Consider the following 23,405-nt stretch of genomic DNA (forward strand, 5'->3'; position numbering starts at 1 on the left):
TGGTCACCCAGCTTTCCCAGGCTTCTGAATGGTCACCCGGCTTTCCCAGGCTTCTAAATGGGCCACACAGCAGAATGTGTCACATCCTAATACCCCAAGATGTAGCAGAGCTGAATGTGTCACATACTAATCCCCCCCCCAGATGTAGCAGAGCTGAATGTGTCACATACTAATCCCCCCCCCCAGATGTAGCAGAGCTGAATGTGTCACATACTAATCCCCCCCCCCAGATGTAGCAGAGCTGAATGTGTCACATACTAATCCCCCCCCCCCAGATGTAGCAGAGCTGAATGTCACATACTAACCCCGCCCCCCCCCCCCAACCCACTTGAGGTGACAGCAATACAGAGTGGGGTGATACTGGTTACTTGTTGGGGGGAACTTCAGGACGGGAGCAGTTCATTTGGGGGTTAGGAGCTGGGAGGATGGGTTATACCATGATCTGAGGATCTGTGTAATTGTAAAGGCATAGAACACAGAGATAAAAGCAATACAGGGTGGATGATGGCAGAGAACCCAACACTGCATTATCCTCCTCTGCACTGGAACAGCTATAGGAAACGGAGAGGAATGTAATACTGGGTGGGCTGGTGCTGATTGGCTCTTGTCACATAGGGGGCGGGGCTTCAGGCCAGAACTGTGCTCTTTAATGTGATACACAGATTACACGCCCCCCTCCCCCTGGAATGGCTAATGAAAAACAAGTGAGCAGCACAACCAGGTGGATAGCTGCGGCTTCTCGAGAAGTAGTCCTAAGTATACATGAAGTTTTTTTGTTGGTTTTTTTTTTTTTGCATGAAACGACAGTGACGCTTTAAGCCCCCAGAGGTCGCTGGTGTGGTAATAAAGACAACTTGTAAGAGAATGTGGGGGAGGGCTGTGAAGGCGACACATGGAAACTACTTTCTATCTGTTTGCACATTGAGATCGGAGGGAACAGTAATGTGAAATAGTGCTGTAACCTGAAGAGAAGGAGCCTCGGGGAGTCTGGCCCACCTCGCTCACACTGCCCTGCAGCCCCGGGGAGCGCGGGAGACTGCGAGGAGTCAGGGTGAGGAAGAAGAGAAGGGTGAGGAAGAAAAGGAGGGGGGGGGGCGAGGAGCAGCGTACACGAGAGATAGCAGAGCTAGAGGAGGCTCACTGCAAGTCGTAGGCATCACCAGAGGTCAGCGCAGCCTGCGGGAAGCTGAGGAGAGGAGCAGTAAGCCGTGCCATCAGTGCCCGCAGCCATCGGCAGTCTCCGGCCCCATTGGCAGTCTCGTCTCCGGCCCCATCGGCAGTCTCCGGCCCATGGAGGGAACACATCTGGTAACTTCTGAGGCTTCTCCTAAACTCTGCCTCCAACTTCTCCAATGAGACAGACGGCATTGGCTCTTGTGTTCTTCAGGCGGATGGCTGAGCTCTTCCTGCCGGGCTGTGTAAGGAGGAGATATGATGAAGAAGACCACTAACCACATCACCCTTCATGCCCCCAATAGCAGGGGGTGCCCCCGCTGCTCCCTGCGGGACTATGGCTTCTGTATGGCCACTCTGCTGCTCTTCTGCCTGAGCTCCCTGCTCTACCAGCTGAACGGAGGAGCCCCCCAAATACTGCTGGACCTGCGCCTCTACCTGGGTAAGCTCCCTGTGCCCGCTGTGTGCCGGTGCCATGACATCCTCCTCACCTGCAGCCCTCACTTTACACATGTTCTGTTCTACCTGTAGTCGATGCTGGCTGTTATCTGGAGTCCTGATCACGTGTTACCTCTATGTGCTTTATATAGGAAGGTATATGATTGATGGGATATGTGAGATGCTCTGCAGGTGATTGATGAGATATGTGAAATGCTCTGCAGGTGTTTCCTTCTTATGTGGCAGTGTCCCATGGTTGTGATCAGGCTGGGTGACAGGATCAGCATCATCCTATAGATCAGGGGAACCAAAAGATGTGCTGCTGATCTGAGCTGTGTGGTTACAGATCACTCACTCATATTACAAATTGTCTTTCTATTGTCTTCTGTGCTCAGTAATTGCTGTGTTTTGTTGGGATATGTTAATGATCTAGATTTCTTATGTATCCATCATAAAGTTTTAAAGGGGAACTCCGGCCCAAATTTATTATTTAATATGTTATAACTAGGGATGGTCCGAACCTGCAGAGGTTCGGGTTCGTACAAACTCGGACTCTCGGCAATGATTCCCGCTGTCTTAAACCTCCGTGCAGAGGGGGATACAGCGGGAGGACCGCCTGGAAAACCGGCATACAGCCACTGCCATAGGCTGTATCCCAGTTTTCCAGGTGGTCTTCCTGCTTTATCCACCCTCTCCACGGAGGTTTAAGACAGCGGGAATCATTGCCAAGAGTCCGAGTTTGTACGAACCCGAACCTCTGCAGGTCCGGACCGTCCCTAGTTATAACATAAGGAAAGTTAGACAAATCCCTAATATACACTAATTATGGGAAATGCACATATAGTGCTATTTTCTTAAATTCAGTAGATCAGGCAGGCTCAATTTCTCTTTAAAAAAAAAAAAAAGTGACGTCACATCCAAGTGTATGTACCGGCAGGGGGCGCAGTATAGAAGTAGAATAGAAGTCTATGTAGTGTAAGTGTGTACGTTATGGTTGGGCCTTGTAGCGTCCTACAGCGTTCTGACAGCTTGATGAACAGGCTCCCAGTTGTGCAGCTGGAGAATTCTATATTATATTGTTTGCTCTCCATTAACCATTTCTCCATGTGCTTACATCAGTGGCATATACTGAGCGGTCGGCTATTACATCTGCTGACTGGTCCCGTGCAGCAGGGTGAGTGTTCCTGCATGGGACCGAGTGGCGGATGTAATAGGCGACCGCTCAGTACATGCCACTGATGTGAGCCTATGGAGAATCTTCTGCTGCAAGCAGGGCTGTAGAGTCGGTAAGCCGCAGCTCCGACTCCAACTCCGACTCCTGAATTTTATAAGGACCGACTCAGACTCCCGGCTCCGACTCCTGCTCCTTCATAAATGGCCGGTCATATACCAGGGGAGTTATTTATCACACTGGCTCAGCAGCTTCTCCCTAATGTCCTACATGATCCTGGGGCAATTTCTGAGGGAATAAGGAAACATATAAAGCACCTTCTCCTGTGCGTGCAGTGGATGCAGCCAGTCTCCAGCCTCCATGTCCTGAACAACAATTTAGAACTAGACTAGATGGAGCAGGTGGTCTTTTTCCTGCTGACAATCTTCTATGTTTCTGACTAATTATTCACCATACACAAAGAAACACTGTTAACAAGGCCAGATACATGTGATATACAGGGGGTCACACATAGTGATATACAGGGGGTCACACATAGTGATCTAGAGGTCCCACAGTGATATAGAAGGTCACTGTGGGGGCACGCAATAGCACGCACACACACACACACAGCCTGCTGCAGCCATAGCATACACCACACACAGCCTGCTGCAGCCATAACAGACACCACACACAGCCTGCTGCAGCCATAGCATACACCACACACAGCCTGCTGCAGCATGCTGTGTGTGGCGTCCGTTATGGCTGCAGCAGGCTGTGTGTGGTGTATGCTATGGCTGCAGCAGGCTGTGTGTGTGTGTATTTGGTGTGCGCTATGGCTGCAGCACGCTGTGTGTGTGTGTGTGCTATGGCTGCAGCAGGCTGTGTGTGGTGTCCGTTATGGCTGCAGCAGGCTGTGTGTGGTGTATGCTATGGCTGCAGCAGGCTGTGTGTGTGTGTGTGTGTGTGCGTGCTATTGCGTGCCCCCACAGTGACCTTCCATAGCACACACACACAGCTTGCTGCAGCCATAGCGCACACCAAATACACACACACACACACACACACAGCCTGCTGCAGCCATAGAACACATACACACATCCTGCTGCAGCCATAGTGTGCACACACACACACAGCTTGCTGCAGCCATAGCACACACACACAGCCTGCTGCAGCCATAGCACACACACACAGCCTGCTGCAGCCATAGCACGCACACACACACACACACACACACACACAGCCTGCTGCAGTCATAGCACGCACACACATACACACAGCTGCAGCCATAGAACACTGAAGAAAAACACACAATATTCTCCCAGAGAGAAAACACCACACTGAGGACAGAGGTTACTGCTACACTACTTATGTCTTCTCCTCCTCCTCTATATTACACCGGATATCTTCATATTACACTGCTGCTCATATACAGTCATCCAGCATCCAGGAAGAGAACAGCAAAGATCTCCCTCCCCCCCCCCCCCCCACACACACACAATGGACTGCTCCAGCTCAGAAACAAACTGCCAAATAGTGACCGACAACTTTTCCATGACTCCCTTTATGTAATAGGGCCAGTGTCCTATTAGAATGTTGTTCATAATATATATTCATGAGCAAAACTTGTAAAATTAATATCAAAATTCAATTCTACATTTTAAGATTTTTTTTTTTAAAGCTGGAGTCGGAGTCGGTACATTTTTTTCCGACTCCAGCCAAAACTAGCTCCAACTCTGACTCCACGACTCCGACTCCACAGCCCTGGCTGCAAGGAGCAGATTTTCCGCCTGGTGACAAAGCAGACGTCGGGAAGGGCAGATCTGACGCACTGCACGGTGACAACAGGGGGGAGGGGGGGCAGGCTGATCACGGACGATCTCATACCCCAGTACCCAGAGCGGCTTTCAGAGATAGTTTCCTGTGTGTTCATTCAAATGGTTAATGGGGAGCAAACATAAAATAGAATTCTTCATTCGCACAACTGGAAGCCTGTCCATCAAGATGTCAGAGTGCTGTAGGACGCTACAAGGCCCGGCTATAACTTACACACTTACACTACATAGACTTTTATTCTACTTCTATACTTCATACACTGCGCCCCCTGCTGGACCCTGCCGGTACGTACATTGAGACATGACGTCACATTTTTTATTTATTTTTTTTTAGAGAAATTGAGCCTGCCTGATCTACTGAATTGGCATTATTTGTGCATAATTTGTGATATTAGGGATTTGTCTAACTATTCTTATGTAATAACATATTAAAAAAAATACATTCTGCCCGGAGTTCCCCTTTAAAGGGGTAGTGCGGCGCTAAAAAATTATTCACAGAATAACACACATTACAAAGTTATACAACTTTGTAATGTATGTTATGTCTGTGAATCGCCCCCTTCCCGTGTCCCCCCAACCCCCGCCCGTGTACCCGGAAGTGTTGGTGCATTATACATTACCTGATCCGTGTCGAGCCCGTCCGCCATCTTGTGCCAAACGTCATCTTCGGACGGACGGCCGAATCGCTGCCGCCGTTCCCCCTCCGCCACGTCATAAATGTGCTCAGCTGCGATTGGCTGAGCACAGTTATGCTCAGCCAATTGCGGCTGATGACGCGGGTACATACACATCTGCAGACATTCCCCAGTACAAACTGCAAGCATGATGAGACTTAGACCAATGCCTGAAATAGGATTTTACATATTTTACTTCTATTTAAAAATCTCCAATCTTTCAATACTTATCAGCTGCTTTATGGCCTACAGGAGGTGGTGTATTCTTTCCAGTCTACAGAGCAGGAGACGTTTTCTGTTTCAATCTCTTTATTAAATTTTTCATATAATAAATGTCAGAATTACAACATATTAAAGTTGCATCAAAGTTATTTGAGCTATATCATATACAAAAAAGTCAGAAACAACGTATATAGAATAGCAGGAGATCTATATATCTAAAACAGTGTTCATCAGCATAGAACATATTAATCATCAAAGTAAAAAGAAAAAGAACATAACAGGCACTAATCTTGTATAACAATGTATAAAGAATGAAAATGATTAAGACGTATAGTATAGGCTGAGGATCCATGCATGCCATATTTTCTGGAAGGAAATGATGCTAAAGCATATCTATAACATATTAGATAAACAAATGATATGTGAACCCATTGGTCCATATGCGAAATGGATGAAAGAATTAGATATATCACCCTCAGCGGATGATTGGAAATTAGCATTTAAATGGTCATTCAAAGCTTTACATTGCATATCACATATTGAAGCTGTTCTTAAAACTAGATTACATTGGTATCTCACGCCGATTAGATTACACAAAATATATCCCACAGCCTCCATGTTGTGCTGGCGTAATTGTACTGGTAATGGTTCATTATTACACATTTTATGGGAGTGTCCACTGGCCGGCAGATACTGGAAGGAGATCTCTGCCTGAGGTTTTTCAATTCCATATCCCCTAACTCCTCAGTTAGTGTAACTGTGATTGGATATCCATTAAATTTTACCAATTCATCGTATATTGCTATGTAAGATAGTGACAATTGCCAAGCTAATATTAACAAGGTATTGGAAATAGCCCAATATTCCCAATATAACAGAAGTTACCCAGACTATTAATAATACCTACAAGTATGAAGCAGGAGAGGTTTTCTATGGGGCTTTTCTACTGCTCTGGACAGTTCCTGACATGGTGGTACAGAGGTGGCAGCAGAGAGCACTGGAAAAATGCATTACTTTCTGCAGGGCATACAGTGATTGATAACCACTGGAAGACTGGAGATTTTTTTTAAATAGAAGTAAATTACAAAACTCTGCCACTTTATGACACCAGTTGATATGAAAGATATTTTTTTCTCTCGCTGAAGTACCCCTTCAAGGGTATAAAGGGGTACTCTGACATAAACAAACTTTCATATCAACTGGTGTCAGAAAGTTATACAGATTTGTAATTTACTTCTATTTAAAAATTTCCAGTCTTCCAGTACTTATCAACTGCTGTGTGTCCTGCAGGAAGTAGTATATTCTTTCCAGCATAACACAGTGCTCTCTACTGCCACCTCAGTCCATGTCTGGAACTGTCCAGAGCAGTAGCAAATACCATCTCCTGCTCAAATCTCCTGCTCTGGACAGTTTGTGACATTGAGTTGCAGTGTAACACTCCCTGCACTGTGATACTCCTGGCAGTGTGCCAGAATTGCGTCTACTTTGTTCTGAAGACTAGTGGGAATCCCAGAGGTAAAGTGATGGAATACCCTATTAGCACAGTTATTACTTTACTGTGCTCTTCAAAGACTATTTTGAATCCTTTCCTTTAATATCCTCAGACGTGTTGTAGAACTGTCTTTCTTCCAGATTCACAAACTTAGGGTTCCTTCACATATACCAACTCGCAGCAAAAAAACTCGCTGCGAGTTTCTGCTAAGAGCCGAGGTCCTGGAAGGCCCCTATCACTACATACAAGCAGTGGTCTGAAAGACCGCTGCGTGTATGTAATGCAGCCGCCCCCTTAACCCCTTCGGCTCTCGCACCGCTTTCTCCATACATTACCTGGCTCTGGCTGCACGGGGTCCCAGCGTCTTGCTCTGCCCCCCAGCCAATCAGTGTGTTGCCCAGCCGCAGCCACTGATTGGCTGGGCGGCAGAGCAGGACCCTGGTAAGTGGACCTTGACTAAAAGTTGTTGAGTACCCCTGCTCTATACGCTGAGCACCACCATACATTCTCTATTTATTACTCTGACTTCCAACGAGGTCGTAAGTTGGTATTGCTCCTGCTGCTAGGTGTGAATACGGTGGTGCTGGTCTCTGTCCATTCATTCTCACTGGTTCAAGATATCATGTCCGTTTTACCGTAAAGTGCATTACCCAAACATTTTGCAAGTACACTCATCACTAATCTGTAGCTCTCTCAGCATGGAGAAAGTAAAGGGCAGAAATAACTCAACTGCCCTCCTATTCTATATAAAGAAATCCATGGAGTGGATAGCCTGCAAGTAAATGAAGCTAATAAACAGCTTATAGCGCTTATGGTAATCCTAGACAACTGAAGTAGAATTAACACATTGAGACGATCTGGTGTTTATTGCCAGTATGGCAAACCAAGTGTGAATGATTTGAACTATTCTGGTATTTAATACATTATATATATATATATATATATATATATATATATATATTATATATATACAGTATAATTATATATATGTGTGTGTGTGTATATATCTCACCAGGGCCGATTCTAGCTTTTCTGCTGCCTAAGGCGAAAATAAAAATGGTGCCCCCCGCACTCTTGATTGACACCAGAATCAATTGTGTATCAACTATTCCCTGCTATCAATAAACATATTATTTTGTCAGTGTATTAAGAGGTTCTGCAACAACTGAGGTGTATTAGGAGGTTCATTATACCCCTCAGCTGCTGCAGAACCTCCTAAGCCTCTTACTTTATAAAGAACTAGACAGAGGGGCTGAAAGCTGCATCCAGACAAAATATATGAGGCTGTGTGCTCCATTAGATAGATCAGGGGTCCTCAACTGGCGGACCGCGGTCCGAACCCGGACCGCGGAGGCCAGCTGTCCGGACCCCTGGTCAGACCTCCTAACCGCCCCGGATCCGGTCCGTCCCGGGGCGGTTAGGAGGTCCCGCTCCCCACCGCACTGCCTCCCGCCCCATAGGCGTACTGTCCTTAGATGTCAGTACGCCTGTGGGGCTGGGGGCAGTGTCGGTCCGGCCCCCGGCTGATACGCGCTCTGTAGGGATGTCCCGGGGATTCCCCAGCAGAGCGCGCACCACAGACCTCAGTGTACGCTGCCGGCCTGTCCTTCCCGGAAGTGCAGGCCGGCGGCGTACGCTGAGGTCACTGATGCGCGCTCTGCTGGGGAATCCCCGGGACATCCCTACAGAGCGCGTATCCGCCGGGGGCCGGACCGACGGGAAGAGAAGAAGACAGCTGCAGCGGGGAACGAGGTGCTAGGTGAGTTGTATTTGTTTTTGTTTTTTTTTCTGTCTGGGGGGCATCTACAAGGGGAGAGCGCACAGGTGGACTATATACTACTATATACTACAGGGGGGACCTCACAGGGGGCTATATACTCACAGTATGGTGGTATTGGTCAGGTCTGGTGGTGTTATCCAGTCACAGTATGGTGGTATTGGTCAGGTCTGGTATAGCAGTGTTATCCAGTCACAATGTGGCCGTATTGGTCAGGTGTGGTATGGCAGTGTCATCCAGTCACAGTATGGCGTTATTGGTAAGGTCTGGTATGGCGGTGTTATCCATTCACAGTATGGCGGTATTGGTCAGGTCTGGTATGGCAGTGTTATGCAGTCACAATGTGGCGGTATTGGTCAGGTCTGGTGTGGCAGTGTTATCCAGTCACAGTATGGCAGTATTGGTCAGGTCTGGTGTGGCAGTGTTATCCAGTCACAGTATGGTGGTATTGGTCAGGTCTGGTATGTAGTTGTTATCCAGTCACAGTATGGTGATATTGGTCAGGTCTGGTATGGCGGTGTTATCCAGTCACAGTATGGCAGTATTGGTTAGGTCTGGTGTGGCAGTGTTATCCCTTCACAGTATGGCGGTATTGGTCAGGTCTGGTATGGAGTTGTTATCCAGTCACAGTATGGCGGTATTAGTCAGGTCTGGTGTGGTTGTTTTGGTCAGGTCTGGTGTGGAGGTGTTAAATGTGACATGTGGAGCAATTACCTACCAGTCCTGATGCTAATTGGTGAGTGAGGATGGGGCATCCTCAGGTTTAGTGCTTAGGGCAGCAGCAGCTGGTAATACTGCCCTGTATACCTGGAGTAGGGGGTCCTGTATACATGTACAGTATAGATGGAGTAGGGGGTCCTGTATACATGTACAGTATAGATGGAGTAGGGGGTCCTGTATATACATGTACTGTATAGATGGAGTAGGTTGCCCTGTATAAACATGTACTGTATAGATGGAGTAGGTTGCCCTGTATACATGTACTGTATAGATGGAGTAGGGGGCCCTGTATATACATGTACTGTATAGATGGGGTAGGGGGTCCTGTATATACATGTACTGTATAGATGGAGTAGGGGGTCCTGTATATACATGTACTGTATAGATGGAGTACGGGGTCCTGTATATACATGTACTGTATAGATGGAGTAGGGGGTCTACCAGTTATTACTGTGGATGTTGTGAGGCAGCTGCCCTAGCAACCATTGCTCCCTGTAAAAATGAAAGCAGTAATCCTATTGGTTGCTAAGGCTCCAACTGCCGTGTCTGCTGCAGCTAATTATATCACCTGTGTTTGCAGTGAGGAGATTTTCCAATTCATCTCTATGGGCGGGGACGGGACCTTCGCTAAAACCTTCCCGGGCACCCTATGTATCTGTGTGCCAAATTTGGGGTCAAACGGTTCAGGCGTTTGGAAGTCTATTTGGGACAGACAGACAGACAGACAGACTTTCATTTTTATTATAAAGATAATAATAATAATATTATATTCCTGGCTTTTGCATCAAAAACCTGTCAGATAAATCTCTGTAAACACACCTTAACTTTCTGAAACCAGTTGATTTTAAAGAAAAATATTTTTGCTGGATAACCCCCTTAAGATTTCTGTATTGTCCCCACATTATGGCTTCCGTATAGCTGTTTTACAGCTATTTGGCAGAACTATATTTATGAGGCTGGGTGACCGTGAGTCTTCTCTGACTCAGCATGTTCATGAAGCCTTGCTCCAGGTCTAGTGATGGGGATATATTGTAGTATATTGTTGTTTCTGCTTGCTTTGACATTCCTCCTTCTTTGTAGAGGGGTCAAACCACTGATGATAGCACTCCCTGAAGGCAGTGAGTTGTCAGGCACAGATGTTTATAGCGCATACAGTATTTGTTTCATGTGCTGGTTGGCAGATTTAGCCACTTATTCCGTAGATTGAATCATTTACCTACAGTTTTCCCAACACCGAGGATATTCAGGTCAGTAGTCTTTAATCTTCATGTAATTGGTAAACTTTGCCGCTTTCTCTCTCTTGTTGTGTGATTTATTTATTGGATTATTTTCTTCTTTGCTATTAATGTTCCTGCTGGTTGTATAAGGGCAGAAAGGAGCGACCAGACCTAGATTGCTGAGTTTACATTTTAGTTTTGATGTCTCACAGACTTACCCATTGCCACAAGAATTTGTACACTGCTTGTGACCATATCCATTGAGCTGTAGAATATTTCAAGGTTTAGAGAACTGTCTTTGAGTTGAGCTATTAAATCTTGGGTGGAATGTACTTATCCAGTGTATGCAGGGTTCACACAGGTTTTTTTTTTCTCATTTGCTAACGGATCTGTCCATATTAATTGACCGGATAAGCATAAACTGATGATCAGACTTATGCAAACCGATTGCAAAACGTTCATTTTCTTTTCATGGGCCATTTGCATTTTGGCAGTAAAAAACTTGAGTTTGAGTTTGCATATCAGTTTTCTTCTTTGGTTTCTCACTCCTTCTGTGTATCCTCAGTGAAAAAAAACTGATGAAAACGGAAAACTTGCAAACATGAAAGTGGAAATACCTTGTGTTTAGATCTCTCCTAATTGACTTTAATGTAAAAAAAATGGAGAATGGAGAAAAAGGTGCATGCACAATTTTTTTCCAGTTAGAAAAAAATTTAACACGAATGGAATGGGGTGTTGGACAGCTATGTCAAATTCCGTTTGTTTGAAAAAGGAACTGTAGCGGAGAGAATTAGTGTGAACCTAGTCTAACACGTCGGTTAATAACAATAAATACATATTGAGGCATTTATTAAGTCCGGCGTTTTTTACGCCGGACTTAAAAATGCCCCCGCAGCTCCGGCGGTACGGGGATTTATGTAGAGGCGGACTGCCTGTACATAAATCCTGTGCGCGCCGGTGCGCACCGCCGAAAACCTACGCCAGCTGAGGACTGGAGTAGGTTTTCGGCGTACATTTGGGCGGAACGGATGATAAATCGCGCGGACTCTGAGTCCGCGCCCTCCGTTCCGCCCACTTCCCGCCCCCTTTCCGCCCCCCTGGCGTACTCGGCGGAAAGTGCCGATTTGCGAATATTTTATTCGCAAATCGGCCATTTGCGTATAAAATAATACGCAAATCGGCACTTTCCGCCAAAAATCATCCGTTCGCCGGATGATACATGTGGCCCATTGAGTATGCGGCTTCATATTCTTGAGGGTGAGTAAAATGCCAAGCAGTGAGTAAAGGTGGCGGAATCCCGCGTGGAGCCCCCGCTGGGACTCTGCTTTGAATGCCGCTTGCCTCAGTCTTTCAATGCAATGCTTTGTACAGCTCCGCTCTCCGTTCAAAGAATTGAGTTTAGCAGTTGCGTTTAGCAACCAACGCTGTAAAGAAGCGGAGACGCTCTCTTGGTTCTATGTTTGATCTCTGCACAACAGCTGACATTCATTACCAGCTGCGTTCTTGTTTTAGTACCAAGAATGTCAGCAGTCTGGAGATGCGGCTATGACATTGCTCATTTGTGTGAGTGTATTCAAGCAGATTCCCTTCTAAGGGTATGTGCACAGAAATGCAACATAAAATCCATTGTGGAATCCGCCGCTCGCGCCCAGTTGTGGACTGCGGCGTGCGTGCGTGCATGTCTCCACCCGTGTCATAGGCTCCATTCTATGCACGAGCGGATTTCGTCGTCCGTCCAAAGAATCCATCCAAGATCATTTGCTGAGGTGTATTTTCCTGAGAAATCTCGATCGTTAACACCCTAATTAGTTTCAAGGCACGCCTCCATTTCCCAGTATATTTTCCAATATATTCCCAGTAAGCGGGCAAGATATGGCGTGAAATTATACAAACTTTGTGATAGTACCTCAGGGTACACTCACAGGTTTCAGGTTTAAGAGGGGAGGGACAGCCACATTCAACCCCCAGAATGCCCCCCCTCCCCTCCTGGGAGTTAGTGGCAAGATCGTTTGGGAACTTATGTACCCACTGCAGGACCAGGGTTACTACCGGTATGTGGATACTTCTATACCAGCATCCCACTCTTCGAGTCCCTCGCTGCCTGAGCTACTGTAGCCTCCCGAAAAGTACCGTCACCGAGCCCATCCCTAGTAGTGAGAGCAGGGCCCTTACTCATAACTTGTTGTTTTGTTCCAACTATGTGCCTGTCACCAGTGGGGTCAATATGCTCACTATACCCCTTGTTACATTCTTTGAGGGGTGTAAGTTTCCATAATGGGATCACTTGTGGGGGGTTTCCACTGTTTTGAGAGCATGGGGGCTTTGTTAACTCTACTCTGCTTTGCCATCCATCCAGGCCAAATCCAGCTTCCAAAAACCAAATGGCGCTCCTCCCTTTGGAGGCTTTCCCTGCACCTGCTTGGCATTTTATGTCCCTATGTGGGGTATTTTTGTACTCTGGGAGGAAATTGCTCTACATGTTTTTTTTCCCTTTTAACCCCTTGTAAACATGAAAAATTGTTACATCAATTTCAACAATATGAATTTCAAGCATAGTTACCACTTTCTAAACACACATGTCTCCATCTCCTTCAGGTCAGGTCTCTTCCTCTGCCTGTGACCTCCCGAGCCATGTTTGAGCCATTCTATACCATCATGCTCCATTGTTTCCCAACCCGTCTGTACTTAATTAGAAATAACCCTTTTAATCACCACAGAGACAACTTATGAGTTAGGGTGGTATTTAAATTAAAAAAAAAATCCCCTCCCCTAATAAGTTTAAATCACTCCCCTTTCCCAATTTTATGAATAAATTAAATATGTTTGGTATCGCCGTGTGCGTAATCGTCCAAACTATTTATTTATTTAATTCCTGATCTCTCACAGTAAATGGCGTAAGCACCCAAAAAATTTCCAAGTGCAAAATTACTCAGAAAATTGTAATAAAAAGCGATCAAAAAGTTGCATATGCGCAATCAAGGTACCAATAGAAAGTACACATCATGGCGCAAAAAATCACACCTCACCTCAGCGCTATAAGCATGGGAATAGAGCAATTTTAAACTTTTAAGAATGGAGCCAATTTTCGTTTTTGCGTTTTCGTTTTTCCTCCTTGTATTTAAAAGGACATTGCACTTGCATTTTTTCACCTAGAAACCCACATGAGCCCTTATTTTTTGCACAAAAATGCAAAAGGTAACAGCATCAAGGCGTTGATAATCAAGTGCAAAAAAAGTGTGTTTATTCCCTCATGGCAATAACATAGCAGCAACGTTTCGACCAAACAGGTCTTTCTAAAGACCTCTTTGGTCGAAACGTTGCTGCTATGTTATTGCCATGAGGGAATAAACACACTTTTTTTGCACTTTATCAACGCCTTGATGCTGTTACCTTTTGCATTTTTCTATGGACTTTGTCCTGTTAAACTACAGGATTGGTAACTTTGTCTCATCTATTTTCTATATAATTTTTTATAATGTTTTGAGTCTGCTCAGAGACCGACTAGGTGTGCTATGATATTTTTGCCTTTTTGCCCTTATTTTTTGCGTCACTAATTGTACTTTGCAATGGCATACTTAATTTTTGCATAAAATATGCCCCAAAACCAGAAGAAAATTATATGCGCGGTGAAATTGGGGAAAAAAACACAATTTTCTTTGTTTTTCTTTTTTCGTTTTTACGCCGTTTGTCCTATGGAAAAACTCACGTCGGTACGATTAAAACGATATGCAACTTGCATAACTTTTATATTATTTGATGGCTTTAAAAAAAAAATAAAACAGTCTACAGAAAAAAAGTTCCTTAATTGCTCTATTCCCATGCTTATAACGCTTTTATCCTTTGGCGCTTTTCATTACAATGTTTCTGGATTTGATGTGACCAAAATGCACAATTTTTGCACTCTGGTGGGTCCTTGCGCTTGTGCCGCTTACCGTGCGAGATCAGGAATGTGATAAATTAATAGTTCGCGCGATTACGCACACGGCGATACCAAACATATTTATTTATTTTTATTTATAAAAGGGGGGTGATTCAGACTTTTATTAGGGGAGGTTTTTTTTATGAAAACCCTTTTTTTTTTTTTTTTTTACTTATACAGTAATTAGAAGCCCCCCTGGGGAACTTCTAATACAACTTCACTGATCTCCCATAGAAATCAGTGTAGCTGTATATCCATGAGATCGGTGCTCTATTGCTATGGTCTGCTGCAGACCATTGTAATAGAATACCGAGCCAGGATCAGCTACATTACGACGCTGAGGCCTGACCCGGTAAGGCCAAGGGATCCCCCCTCCGCAATTGCATCGCATTTGATATAAAGCAAGTTTGCAATTTACATTCATTATTTTATTTGGTCATACAGGTCCAGTCTACTGAAGCTTTTTAGTCTTGTGCTGATTGAAAAAAAGAGACTAAACACATGAGGTCCCAGTACAAAGTGTCAGTGTCACATGACTGCCTTCTCTGTGAGTGCAGATGACCTGGGAAACACAGGACTTCCTGTGTTTAGACTCTGAAAAAGTATAAACACAGGAAGTGCTTGTATGTAAATAATGAGTATAAACTGCAAACATGCTTTATATCACATAAAATGTTGATTTAGAAAGGTGTAACGACCATGACAACCTGGTGTACACCACGGGAAAGACACAGATTCCTACCTTTTTAGGCTATGTTCACACATAGTATTTCTGTCAGTATTTGTTCAACCAATACCACACACATAAGCTGTGCGAATCTTTCCATTATAATTTTGCCCTGTCAGTTCCATTCCAGATTTTAACTGAACATATTACTGGTCAAAAGAGGAATGATTGAAATACTTGATGTAAGTTGAGTTCTGATTTAAATTCACACAAATTTGATCTTCCTTTGATTTACATTGTTTTTATTTAGATTTTTTTGGTTTGTTTGATCTAGCCCTTGATTGGTTGAGAATTTTTGGCTTCTATTAATCATTGATCCATCATTTGGTGTTCAATGCATGACTTGATTAAAGGGGTAGTGCGGCGCTAAAAAAATTATTCACAGAATAACACACATTACAAAGTTATACAACTTTGTAATGTATGTTATGTCTGTGAATCGCCCGTGTACCCAGAAGTGTGTGGTGTATTATACATTACCTGATCCGTGTCGCGGCCGTCCACCATCTTGTGCCAAACATCATCTTCGGACGGATGGCCGAATCGCTGCCGCCGTCCCCCCCTCCGCTGTGTCATATTTGTGCTCAGCCACGATTGGCTGAGCATAGTTATGCGGTCACGTCATCAGCTGCTCATCCGCGATTGGCTGAGCATAACTGTGCTCAGCCAATCGCGGCTGAGTACAGTTATGACGCGGAGGGGGGGGGGGGGCGGCGGCAGCGATTCGGCCATCCGCCCGAAGATGACGTTTGGCACAAGATGGGGGGTGATTTAGACTTTTATTAGGGGAGGGGACTTTTTATTAATAACACATTTTTATAGTGCTTGAAAAGCACTATATTATAATCCTTATTCTTCTTCTTCTTCCGTTTCTTCTTCTTCTTCTTCCAACCATTTTTCTGCGTGTAATACAGCCGGAACCGCTTTGCGCACATACTCTGTTCAAACTGTGTTTCGAAGCCCTCAGTGGTGTGTGGTGTGCTATCTATTTTTCGTTTCGATCACATTCGTCGTTTTTAAGAAATTTACGTTTAAAGACCCCAAATTTCCCATAGAAAATAATGGCCTATTGCAAATAGTGGCCACTCTGTAACCGCTAACAGCCAATCACAGCACATATGCAAATAGCTGAAATATAGCAGCCAATAGGAACTCTAAGGTCTTGTCAGGCAATGTATCACACCATCCACAGTCACATGTCCACTATTGGCCAATAGAAGATGTAATATATGGAAGGTCCTTACCGATTTTGTCTCACTGACATGAGTAAGATTGTCATGGTAACCGAGCAATGATTGTTACCATTAAAAGTACCCAGATCGCTCTTAAAGGGACCCAGGTTGCCCTTTAAGGGATGGGAGCCATGTCGCTCTTAACCCTTTAAGGACCGTGCTAACTTTCGTTTTTGCGTTTCCGTCTTTTCCTCCATGTGCTTAAAAGGCCATAGCACTTGCATTTTACACCTACAGACCCACATGAGCCCTTATTTTTTGCGTCACTAATTGTACTTCGCAATGACAGGCTGAATTTTTCCATAAAATATGCTGCGAAACCAGAAAAAAATTATATGCGCAGTGAAATTGAAAAAAAAACACAATTATTTTTCTTTGGGGGAGCTTTATTTTTACGCCGTGTGTCCTATGGAAAAACTTACTTGTTATATATGTTCCTCAAGTCATTACGATTAAAACAATATATAACATGTATAACTTTTGTATCTGATGGCCTGTAAAAAATTAAAACCATTGTTAACAAATATACGTTCCTTAAAATCGCTCTATTCCCAGGCTTATAGCGCTTTTATCCTTTGGCCTATGAGGCTGAGTGAGGTGTCATTTTTTGAGCCATGATGTTTACTTTCTATCGGAACCTTGATTGGGCATATGCGACTTTTTGTTCGCTTTTTATTATATTTTTTCTGGATTTGATGCGACCGAAAATGCGCAATTTTGCACTTTGGGATTTTTTGGCGCTTACGCCATTTACCGTGCGAGATCAGTAATGTGATTATTAGTTCGGGCGATACCAAACATGTTTGTTTGTTTGTTTATTTATTTATTTATTTTTATTTGTAAAATGGGAAAAGAGGGGTGATTCAGACTTTTATTAGGGGAGGGGATTTTTTATTAATAAAAACACTTTTTTTTTACTTTCACTTACAGTAATATGAAGCCCCCCTGGGGGACTTCTATATACACAGAACTGATCTCCCATTGAGATCAATCCTGTGTATATAATAGAGCAATGATCCATCAGATCATGGCTCTATTATAATGGTCTGCTGCAAACCATCCAAATAGATTGCCGAGCCGGGAACAGCGTCGGAGCGACGCTGAGCCCCGGCCGGCTCAGTACAACGGATCTCCCCGCCGCGATCGCATCGCGGGGGGAGATCCCCCACTAGACACCAGGGAGAGGGGCCACATTCACTGTTCAAATGCAGCTGTCAGCTTTGACAGCGGCATTTGAATGGTTAATTAGCCGGCCGCGGCGATCGGCCGCGCCGGCTAATACACGCGGTCCCTGGCTGCACTTAGCAACCGGGGACCGCGCGCTGCAGAGAGGGCTCATGCCGGGAGCCCTCTCTGTTTACTCTTAACGGCCGCATGACTGGTATACCAGTTATGCATCGTTAAGAGGTTAAAGGGACCCAAGTCGTTCTTAAAGGGACCCAAGTCGCTCTAAAAGGGTCCCATGTAGCTCTTAAAGTGATCCAAGTCGCTCTTAAAGGGACGGGACCCAAGTTGCTCTTAAACGGACGGGACGCATGTTGATTTTAAAGGGACCCAAGTCACTCCAAAAGGTATGGGAGCCATGTCGCTCTTAAAGAGACCCATGTCGCTAGAGCAACCCGGGTCCCTTTAAGAGAGACCTGGGTCCCTTTAAGAGCGACCTGGGTCCCTTTAAGAGCAAAATATGTCCCTTTAAGAGCAAAATATGTCCCTTTAACAGCAAAATGGGTCCCTTTAAGACCGACCTGTGTCCCTTTTAAGAGTGAAATGGGTCCCTTTAAGAGTGAAATGGGTCCCTTTTAAGAGCGACCTGGGTCCCTTTAAGAGCGAAATATGTCCCTTTAAGTGCAAAATGGGTCCTTTTAAGAGCGACCTGGGTCCCCTAAAGAGCAAAATATGTCCATTTTAAGACCGACCTGGATCCCTTTAACCCCTTAGGGACCAAGCCTGTTTGGGCCTTAATGACCAGGCTCATTTTTCAAAATCTGACCTGTCTCACTTTATGCGCTTATAGCTCAGTGATGCTTTAACGTATGCTAGCGATTCTGAGATTGTTTTTTCGTAACATATGGTACTTTATGTTAGTGGCAAAATTTGGTCACTGTCTTGTGTGTTTTTTGTGAAAAACATCAAAATATAATGAAAAATTTGAAAATTTTGCACTTTACGAACTTTGAAATTCTTTGCTTCTAAAAAAAAAAGGCACATGACAAAAATTAGTTAGTAAGTCACATTACCAATATGTCCTCTTTATTCTGGCTTCATTTCGTAAACATATTTCACTTTTTTAGGGTGTTACGGGGCTTAGAAATGTATCAGCAAATTATCACATTTTCATGAAATTTCCAAAACTGATTTTTTTAGGGACCAGTTCTTTTTTTAAGTTGATTTAGGAGGCTTGTATACCGGAAACCCCCATAAGTGACCCCATTTTGGAAACTAGACACCTTATAGAATTAATCTTGGGGTATAATGAGCATTTTAACCCTACAGGGGCTGGAGGAAAGTATTCACAATTAGGCCGAAAAAAATGGAAAATAGAAATTTTCCAATAATATATTTGTTAAGATTAAAGTATCTCATTTTCATAATAAACATGAGAGAAAATGCACCCCAAATTTTGTAAAGCAGGTTCTCCTGAGTACAATGGTACCCCATATGTGGGCATAAACCACTGTATGGGCACACAGCAGGCCTCAGAAGGGAAGGAGCGCCTATTAGCATTTCCAGTTCAGATTTTGCTGAAGAAATTTCTGAGTGCCAGGTGCGTTTGCAGAGCCCCTGTAGTGTCAGCAGAATAGAACCCCCCCAAAAGTCACCCCATTTTGGAAAGTACACCCCTCAAAGAATACATCTTGGGGTGTGGTGACCATTTTGACCCCACAGGTATTAGAGGAAAGTATTCAAAAGAAGACAGTAAAAATGAAAAAATAGAATTTTTCCAATAATATGTTTGTTTAGTTTGAAATTTCTCAATTTCACGAGGAACAGGGGAGAAAACTCACCCCAATATATGTAACGCAGATACTCTTGAGTAGAACGATACCCCATATGCGGGCATAAACCACTGTGTGGGCACACAGCAGGGCTCAGAAGGGAAGGAGCGCCAATTAGCATTTCCAGTTCAGATTTTGCTGAAGAAGTTTCTGAGTGCCAGGTGCGTTTGCAGAGCCCCTGTAGTGTCAGCAGAATAGAACCCCCCCAAAAGTCACCCCATTTTGGAAAGTGCACCCCTAAAAGAATTCATCTTGGGGTTTGTTGACCATTTTGACCCCACAGATATTACAGGAAAGTATTCAAAAGAAGACAGTAAAAATGAAAAAATAGAATTTTTCCAATAACATGTTTGTTTAGTTTGAAATTTCTCAATTTCACGAGAAACAGGGGAGAAAACTCACCCCAATATATGTAACGCAGGTACTCCTGAGTAGAACGGTACCCCATATGTGGGCATAAACCACTGTGTGGGCACACAGCGGGCCACAGAAGGAAGGGAGCGCCAAGCATTTTCAGTGCATGATTTTTCTGAAGAAGTTTCTGAGCGCCAGGTGCGTTTGCAGTGCCCCTGTAATGTCTACAGAATAGACCCCCCCCCCCCCAAAGTCACCCCATTTTGGAAAGTACACCCCTCAAGGAATTCATCTTGGGGTGTGGTGAGCATTTTGACCCCACAGGTATTGGAGGAAAGTATTCAAAACTAGACCGTAAAAATGAAAAAAATTTAATTTTTTTAATAACATGTTTGTTTAGTTTGAAATTTCTCAATTTCACTAGGAACAGGGGAGAAAAAGCACCCCAAAATTTGTAACGGAGGTTCTCCTGAGTACAATGGTACCCCATATGTGGGCATAAACCACTGTATGGGCACACAGCAGGGCTCAGAAAAGAAGGAGTGTCATTTTAGTTACAGGCAATATGTGGGTGTTAACTGGTTATCTGGGGTGGTAATAGACAATCTCGGGGTGTTTACTGGCTATCTGTGGTGGCAACAGGCAATCTGGTGGGGTTATGGGCAATCTGGGGTGGTTACGAGCAGTCTGTGCCAATCTGGGGTGGTTACGGTCAATCTGGGGTGGTCACAGGCAATCTAGGGTGGTTAAGGGCAATCTGGGGTGTTTACTGGCTGTATGGGGTGGTTATGGGCAATCTTGGGGTGTTTACTGGCTATCTAGGGGTGGTTACTGGCTATCTGGGGTGGTGATGGGCAATCTGATGGTGTTCACTGACTATCTGGGGTGGTGACGGGCAATCTGGTGGTGTTCACTGACTATCTGGGGTTGCAACGGGCAATCTGGGGTGGTGATGGAAAATCTAGGGTGGTGAAGGGCAATCTGGGGTGGTTGCGAGCAATCTGGGGTGGTTGCGAGCAATCTGGGGTGGTTACAGGCAATTTGGGCTAGTTACAGGCAGTCTGTGGCAATCTGGGGTGGTTACGGGCTGTCTGGAATGGTTATGGGCTATCGGGGGGGATACGGGCATCTGGGGAGATTACAGGCAATCTGGGGAGATTACGGGCAATCTGGGGAGATTACGGGCATTCTGGGGTGGTGACAGGCATTCTGGGGTGGTGACAGGCATTCTGGGGGTGGTGACAGGCATTCTGGGGGTGGTTATGGGCTGTCTGGGATGGTTATGGGCTGTCTGGGATGGATACGGGCAATCTGGGGTGGATACGGACAATCTGAGGAGATTACAGGCAATCTAGGGTGGTTACGGGCAATCTGGGGTGGTTACGGGCAATCTGGGGTGGTTACGGGCAATCTGGGGTGGTTACGGGCAATCTGGGGTGGTTACAGGTAATCTGGGGTGATTAGAAGTAATCCAGGGTGGTTACGGGTAATCCAGGGCACTTGACTTTGGTGACAGGCGTAAAAAAGTGCCGGCACCATTTGGAACAAGCGATCAGTGGTATATAGTATATACCGCTGATCACTTGTACTGGGACCACACCGGGTGGTCACCGATCATTGCCCCATGCTCTCCGCCACCTCCGGTGGTGGAGAGAATGAAGCTTTGATCATTTTTAGGAATCCATCACTGTGAACAGAGTCTGTTCACAGTGATAGCGGCGGCCATCTTGGATCAGATGGCCGCCCAGGGAGGGGAGGGTCAGTGGCCAGGTCACTAGGGTTAATTCTGGAGACGGGGGGGACATGTTTTCATCTCCTCTTACTGTGGATTCACGGTGAGAAGAGATGAAAGCGTTCAGCTGCACTGGCAATGTCTGTTACCGGTTGCCAGCCGTTATACTGATAATAACGGCGATCGCCGGTCAGGGGACTTGCCGGGACTAACCCCACACTCTGCCCCAACCCCTCAGCGACCTCCAATAGCTGAGAGGAGGGGGCTGCGGGCATTACTGGCGCCGCTGCACTATTCTGCACCATCGCCATAAAGAGCTGATGGCAGCAGAATAGAGCCCATTAGTGATCGCCGTAAAAATCCGTATCGGCGGTCACTAATAACATAATACACGTATTCTCTGGGTCGCTACGGTTACGGGGATATCACATTTGTGTAGGTTTTTTTTTTAACTATTACCGCTTTGGCGCAATAGAAACTATTTTCCTAGCAAAAAAACACAAAAACTGTCGCCGCATTGTAAGATCCATAGCGTTCTTATCTTTTGCGCGACAGAGCTGATTTTGGGCTTATTTTTTGCGGGAAGATCTGTAGTTTCTATTGATACCAAGTTTTATATGTATATGACTTTTTGATCTCTTTTATGACGTATTTTCTAAAGTGGATTGATAAAATACAGCTATTCTAGTACTGTTTTTTTTTATTTTTTTTTACAGCGTGTGTCGTGCGATATAATTACTGATATAGTTTTATAGATTGGGTCGTTACGGACGTAACGATACCAAATATGTATATGATTTGTGTTTTTGATCACTTTTATGTAATGTTTTATAGTGTATGGGGAATGTAATGCATCTTTATTATTGGGGGGGGGCTGGGGGGGCTGTGTTGTGTTTGGTGCACACTTTTTTTCACTTTTTTTTTTACTTTTACACTAGTGTACATTACTGTACACTAGTGTAAAATACTTAGATCATTGATACAATACATTGCAGTACCTGATGTACTGCAATGTATTGTATTATGCCTAATGCTGACAGGCAATAGCCGCGGCCACCCCTGTCAGCATCAGGCATCTCCATGGTGACCCCGGGGACCTTCATTAGGACCCCGGGATCACCATGGAGACATCGGGACCCCAGACGGCGCCGCGGGACATCGCGATCATGTAAGTGGACCTGCGGCGCCGTCCGGGATCCACCGGGACCCGTTAAATGCCGCTGTCATGGTGTGACAGCGGCATTTAACGGGTTAAACTGCCCGGAGCGGAGAATCCTCCGCTCCGGGCAGTTACAGGAGGGTGTCAGCGGTCACACTGACCGCTGATCACCCGTCCTGCAGCCGCCGGCGGGCGGTAATTTATTCCGATGCGCCCGCCGTTAAAAGGCGTACGCATCGGAATAAAGCCCATTAGTGGCCGCCGTGAAAAGGCAGCATGGCGGTCACTAAGGGGTTAAGAGCAAAATGAGTCCCTTTAAGAGTGAAATATGTCCCTTTAAGAGCGACCTGGGTCCCTTTAAGAGCGACCTGGGTCCCTTTAACACCTTAAGGACGGGGCCCATTTTCGTTTTTGCGTTTTTTGTTTTTCCTCCTTGTGTTTAAAAGGCCATAGCACTTGCATTTTTCCACCTAGAAACCCATATGAGCCCTTATTTTTTGCGTCACTAATTGTACTTTGCAATGACAGGCTGAATTTTTGCATTTGGTACACTACGAAACCAGAAAAAAATTCAAAGTGTGGTAAAAT

The 23,405-nt window shown here is 45.0% G+C and overlaps 1 protein-coding gene across 2 annotated transcripts in view; it reads left to right on the plus strand.

The window, feature by feature from the left end:
* The first annotated feature begins 719 nt into the window (after positions 1-719).
* The window catches only part of UST (uronyl 2-sulfotransferase), a 636,424-nt gene continuing 613,738 nt past the window's right edge, over positions 720-23,405 (plus strand). For both annotated transcript variants that reach the window (XM_069973781.1, XM_069973782.1), the window contains exon 1: positions 720-1,615. In XM_069973781.1, coding sequence (XP_069829882.1) covers positions 1,432-1,615 — 184 coding nt within the window. In that variant the 5' untranslated portion in view covers positions 720-1,431. The remainder of the gene's footprint in view (positions 1,616-23,405) is intronic.

Source organism: Dendropsophus ebraccatus, chromosome 6 (genome assembly GCF_027789765.1).
Source record: "Dendropsophus ebraccatus isolate aDenEbr1 chromosome 6, aDenEbr1.pat, whole genome shotgun sequence".
NCBI classification, from domain to species: Eukaryota; Metazoa; Chordata; class Amphibia; order Anura; family Hylidae; genus Dendropsophus; species Dendropsophus ebraccatus.